At 41.6% G+C, this 6546-nt stretch overlaps 1 protein-coding gene across 1 annotated transcript; it reads left to right on the plus strand.

Annotated features, from left to right (window-relative positions):
* The first annotated feature begins 4 nt into the window (after positions 1-4).
* Positions 5-3821, plus strand: CCDC121 (coiled-coil domain containing 121). The gene is made up of 2 exons (XM_045447324.1): positions 5-628; positions 1323-3821. Exons 1-2 carry the CDS (start codon positions 84-86, stop codon positions 2290-2292), a joined length of 1515 nt encoding a protein of 504 aa, XP_045303280.1. The 5' UTR covers positions 5-83; the 3' UTR covers positions 2293-3821.
* The last annotated feature ends 2725 nt before the right edge of the window (positions 3822-6546 follow it).

Consider the following 6546-nt stretch of genomic DNA (forward strand, 5'->3'; position numbering starts at 1 on the left):
GACGCTGCGTGCTTAGAGAGGCTTCTGTGACGCGAGGGGCAGAGATAGAGGCTAGAACCCGACCAGTGCGAAAGGGGAAGGCGATGGGGTGGGGCGAGCGCAAGCGACTCCTTCCCTCCCGGCCAGGCTGCGCGCCAAGTTGGCACAGGAGGGGGGAAATGATGGGCTCGGAGGACGGCAGGAGGTTGCCAGGAAGAGAGGCACTCACCGTTGTAGGGAAGGGCCTGGGAAGAGCAGAGTTCCTGTCCCCAAAGCGAGCCGAAATGAGGTCCCCAGAGCGGGGCCCCCAGAGTTCGAAAATGAAGACAGTGCGTTTCTCTTTGGACCCCCTAGGAGCGAGGAAGGGAGCCGAAAGGGAACCGGCAGCTAGGGCTTATTCGGCAACCGGCAAGGTTCAGCTGATCCAGGTTGGACCGGCCGGGGCTGGGGTGAGGTGCGACCCCCGGAGTTGCTGGGCAGCGCCGAGACCCAAGGAGCACAAAATAGAGAAATTGCGAAAACCTTCCGCAAGGGGGCGCCATTTCCGCGTGGCGCAGGACCCTAGCACTACAAGCGCTGCCGCCTCGGCAGTCGACCTCTGTGAATCACACGGGGACCTTGGAGATGAACTCTTGGATTCCCAGAGCAAGTAGGTACTGAAGGGGCGCTGCCCTCGACGGAAGTGTCCATGAAACAGGAAAGGTGGTAGAAAAGCCGGGAAATTTATTGTTACTCCGGACCACCCCAACTGTGCCTGTGGCCCCCCTCGTAGCCGCTATAGTGTTCACGAACTCCCAAGGTTGGGTTTCACACCCACGCTCTGCCACTTGCTGGCGGTGTAAATCGTAGCCACATCATTTAAAGTCTCTGAACCGGTTTTCTCCTCTTTAAAATGGAGGTGATACCTGACAGGGTTGTAGTGACTGTGTACTTAAATTGTAAACGACACTCATTTACCTTTACCATAAACTGTATCCCTCGTGCCGTGCATAGTGTCAGGAACATAATAGGTACGCAAATATATTTTCTTGTATGAATTAAAGTACAATTGTGCATTTTGTATTTACTAAATTTTCATTAAGAATTGATAGGAGAGGGGCGCCTGGGTGGCTCAGTCGGTTAAGGGTCCGACTTCGGCTCAGGGCATGATCTCATGGTTCATGAGTTCAAGCCCCGCGTCCGGCTCTGTGCTGCTAGCTCAGAGCCTGGAGCCTGCCCAAGATTCTGTGTCTCCCTCTCTCTCTGTTCCTCCCCCGCTCGCACTGTCTCTCTCTCTCAAAAATAAATTAAAATTAAAAACAAAAAGAATTGATACGAGAATGCCTCACTTGTTCTTCCTCCAGGTTTGCCAAGGACTCTGGGAGTTCCACTGCACCGTCTGTTAGTTTAATAAATATAATTTTCAAGCCACAGATGCTAACAAAGTCAGAGACGACCTTTAAAGAAAAGACCATGATGGAGCTGAGGAAGGTGAACAGCCGAATAAAACAAACTCGAATGCAGCAAGAATCAGTAATGCAGGAAACCGAGCAGCTATACAATGAAAAGTTACTTGTCCAGACTGAAAACCAATTCTTTCTGGAATACCTAGACAAGGAAGTTGAGGAGTACAGAAGGAAGCCTGAAGAGCTATGGGAACATTATTTACAAAAAAGTGAGGAGATTGAACAAAGGAGACAAGAATCAGCCTCCAGATATGCAAAACAAACCTCAGTGTTTAAAGGGGAGCTCTTGCAGAAGGAAAACCTCCAATCCAATTTAAAGCAGCAGTTGCAGGCACTGAGGGATGTTTCCCTAGTAAAGGAGAAACAGGAGAGAGAAATACAGATGTTACAGGAGGAGAAAAAGGAAGCCCAAGCTGAGATCAATGCAAAGAAATTGGAACTCCAGCTCCAGATGGTCCAGGAAAAAGCATTACTGGAAAAACAACTGAGTGAGCCAGACCCGAGGCAGTTGGGAAAAAGAAAAAGAGAAGAGCTTGAAAGGAAGGCCCAGGCCTTGGAGGCAGGAGCAAAGCAGTATACTTTTGAGTTCTACCATGACATGAGGAGAGAGAACCAGCAGTTAAAGAAGGAATTACAGCAGCAAACTCAGCAGTGCCAGGAGTTGGAGGCTATTAGGAGCTGGCTCAAAAATCAAAAGCGGCAGCTCCAACAGGAACAGTGGTATATGGACTGCTTAGTCCGGGGGAGGAACCGACTACAGGGAAGGCATAACCCGTGCCCAGGACAGGGTGCTCCAAAGACCACAATAACACCTCTCCTAATCACCAAATCAAATATTAATCCAAAGCAATTCCCAAAACAACACTGATTATATAAGGACTGGAGTAAGAATTCTCACGTGCTATATAGACCTGGTTAGGAAGGCTTTGGGATCTGACTGCTATGGTAAAACATCCATCATGATGTGTTAGTGTGAAAGATTAGATGTGAAAGAAAGATTTTTCTTCCAATAGTACTGCTAGGTATTTGTGTGACTGGCATCCCTTAATTAGATTTTCCTTTAATTAATCTTGTTGATGAACAGGATGTTCCTCAAATCTCCAGATAACCTGATACCATTCCCTAAACACCTGTACTTCAAACTAGCTCAAGGAAACCACCTTGAGGAAATGAAAGGAAAAGGGTTGTGTGACTTCATCTAGCTAAATTAGATTTCTTTATATAAAAAACACCTTTTAAGAATAGCATTTCAGAGTGACTTTATATAGTGCCTTCTGCTCTTTAAACAACCAATTATCCTCATGCCTCTTGACCAGCTCCACACAAAGGCAAAGTGTTTTTTAAGCTTTTTCAAGTTCACAAGCAGTGGCCAAGCACTTCCCCCAGTTTTGTCAAGAGTGAAAAAGTAAACTGCAAGTCGGAGAAGAGCTAGGAAGAAAAAAAAGCACTGGGCAGAACGACCTTTTGTCTGATGCTCTGCCCCTCAACTGGGTAAATTGAGAAGGGAAGAGCAGAAAGGGGATGTATATTCGGTCAACTACTTTTGACAGTCTTTTCTGTGAAGAAACACTTCTGGCTTTAATGAGGTGACTGAATGCCTCTGCTTGTTTTAGGAAAAGATATCAAGGAAAGTGTTAAAATATTTGGAAGACTTTTTTAAAGAGTCTTATGATATCTATTTCCCTAACATTCTAAATTCTAAGATAACAAGATCACTTAATTAAGTTAACTATAATAGGTACTTCAGTTTTAGGTCACTTAGTACATTTTCTTATTCTGTGTGCACTTGATAGTACATGAAATGCCTTTTGTAGTTAATATGTGCCTTGTATTTAGTCTATTTAGAACTGGAAACAAGATTTTTAATTAGTACAGACGTTTAGTTTTTGAAATTTTTTTGCACTAAAAAATATAAAATAAACATTTTTTACACTTATGACATATTGATGATTAGACTATTTGAATGCTAAATCCTAGTACAGGGATATAACCCCATATTTTAACATCACTCCTCTATGGGGAAATATAATCCAACCTTATATTTTCTAGAAATTGTCAGTGATAAGAAACTACAAAATAATTTTCATGAATTTTGTTTTATTCCTATGTAAAATGAACTTAAAATTGGCTTAAAAATTTTTTTCTCCCTCAATGCCTTTTACCTCTAGCTTTAACAATTTTGTTAAATGTGTATTGTTATTAAAAATAAAATGTATATTAATATATCTGTTGATTTTTTTATTTTTCCAATGTAATGTATTTTCTACTCCATCACTCCTCTCTCTTACCACTACTTCTGCAAGTCTTATTCTTACAAATGTGCACATAACAAAACCACAATTTCAACGCAGAAGAGTAATATTTTAGATAGTATGCAGGTTCCTTAACTTGAATACTTCAGTTCTTGAGCTGAAAATACAGAAAGACTCAACTTGAAAAACATGGTAACCAAGACAAATTTGAAGCCCTATTCTCTGTGGATGCAAAAAACCACAGAAAAATATATACTAATATAAACCATATAAAAATATATACTGAAAAGGGGTTGGGAAAGTAGGAGTGATCTAGAATCTTACTCTGCTGTTAATTTCCCTCCTGCCTTTACTGTTCCAATGATCAAACTGGGAAGTGGATAACTTCCATCTCCTATGTTTATTTTTAATTCCTATCATCCCAGATAACGGATCTGGTATATTGCTTTATGGCTGTCCCTTTCAGAGTGAGGCCTCTCTTAAGGGCTTGAAGACTTTCGAGGGTGAATCATCTGATAAAGGTATTTTGAAATCCATACCTGCAAGTGAGCATAGCTTGGCCAGGTACCATGTCAGTCTACTTTTTGTCTGCTTTGCTATGAAGAAAATTAAAACAGGGTGATGTTACAGAAAGTGCACTTAAGATGGAAAAGACCCCCAAGGGGAAATTTAGGTTAAGACCTAACTGATTCAGTGAAGTCTACTGGACAAAAACCAGGGAAGAAGCCATTTCAGGCAACGGAACAGTGAGTGCAAAGGCCCTAAAATGGGAATGAGCTTAGCAGGCTCCAGGAAGAGAAAGGTCAATGTGGCTCAGGTGTAGCTGGGGAATGATCAGAGAAGTCAGGTGGAGGGGAGGGAGAGGAAGCTAAACGGGTTAGCAGTGGGAGTGGCAGGCCCTGTGGGACAAGGAAAGGGAGTGGCTTGAATTCTAAGAGCACTGGGAAATTATCAGGCTTTTAGCCCTTGAATGAGGTCTGATTGACAATTTTAAAAACTCACTACAGCTGTTCTGGGAAGTGTAGCCAAGCCAGTAAAAATCAGCAGGAAACAATTAGGAAGCTATTGTCGTCTAGGCAAGAGGTGATGATGGTTTGAACTGGGGTGGTTGAAATAGAAAGTGAACAGGAGACAGGGGTAAGAGCAGACTACAGGGGAGAGGAAAATGAAAGGTTAAGAATGAAGCACAAATGGGGCGCCTGGGTGGCTCAGTCGGTTAAGCATCTGACTCCTGATTTCGGCTCAGGTCATGAACTCACAGTCTGGTATCTGTGCTGGAGTCTGGTTGGGATTCTCTCTCTCCCTCTCTCTCTGCCCCTCCCCCACACACTTGTGCTTCCTCTCTCTCAAATAAACATTTTAAAAAAGAATGAAGCACAAGTAAAATTTCTAAAGTGATCCCTTTTAAAAAGGAGAGGAGCAATAATTTGTGAGAGCTGATTTTTCAAATGAAGTCTTTCAAAATACATAAAATGAAGTATTTCAGACACACGATATAGAAAACTACAACAAACTCACTATCCACCCTAAGAAATAAGAACTTACAAATTCACTGTAGTCCCTCTGAATCCCAGAAGCACTGTCCTAAATATGGTGTTTATCATTTCTGTGCATGTTTTCATGCTATATATACATATATATGTACATACATATATACATATATATTAATATATATTAAACTATAAACGTACACTAAATATATATTATATAACATATACATTTCCATAAACAATATGGAATATTTTTACATGTTTTTAAACCTCACATAAATGGTACGCTTGATGTATTCTGTAACCTGCTTTTCCCATTTTTAAGATGTATTCATGATACAAGCCCTAGTTAATTTCACAGCTATACAGTATTCCACTGTATTTACCTCTTCTGATGATAGACAATTAAATTATACAGTAGAGTAAGCTAACAAAGAGACCCAAGCATGTATAATGTCTCAAAAAACAGATTTTTTTTTTCTCTTTAATAGTCTCAGATGTTCCTGGCTAGCAATTTAGTCCTTCATGGGGTGATTCAGGGCATCAACCATTTTCCATTTTCTGCTCTACCACCCCCTAAAGCCATTTTATTATCTTCATATGGCCTGATGAAGGGAAAAGAAAGCACAGAGGTGCCCTTTCTTAAAACTTTTACCCTGGAGGTATCACACATCACTCCCATTCACGTTCTACTGGAGAGAAGTTAGTTAGCTACCCTTCACTACAGGGGCAGGGCATTGGAGGGCCGGGAACATAATCTAGCCATTTGTCCTATAATCCTAGGGGTCTGCAAAGTGAGAGCAGATTTTGGCAGACAGTTAGTAGACTCTGCTACATCATTCTTGTTTATGTCTCCTGGTACACCTGGGCAAGAGGATTTTCTCTGTATATACCCAGGAGTAAAACTGTCGAGTCTTAGGGGCGTATTTTCAGCTCTACTAGATACTGCCAAATTGTTTCCAAAGTAATTGTACTAATTTAAATTCCAAACCGTGCATGAGAGTTCACATTCCACACAACCTGGCTATACCTGATACTGTCAAATTTGTTATTCAAATGAATTTTGTTTAAAAAACTTAAAAACTCAATAGTATGATTAGGATACTCCTGCTGAGTGAGACCTGGCCTCAGGAAGGAAAAATTTTAAAAGTGCCTGCGAGGGTCCTGGATGAGACTGGACAAGTTTTCTACACTAATTCACTTTAATCTCAAACAAATTTATTCACTAACCAGCAGACTTCAGGAGCTAAAAAACTACTAAGACGCCGCATTTGGAACTTATTTCAAACCCACTCCCACGTTCAGCTGTTTTCTTGCCCCCATACACTTTGTCAGCAAGGAGTCAAATAGCAGGTTGGAGTCAATGAACTGGAAACATCA

Source organism: Leopardus geoffroyi, chromosome A3 (assembly GCF_018350155.1).
Source record: "Leopardus geoffroyi isolate Oge1 chromosome A3, O.geoffroyi_Oge1_pat1.0, whole genome shotgun sequence".
NCBI lineage: Eukaryota > Metazoa > Chordata > Mammalia > Carnivora > Felidae > Leopardus > Leopardus geoffroyi.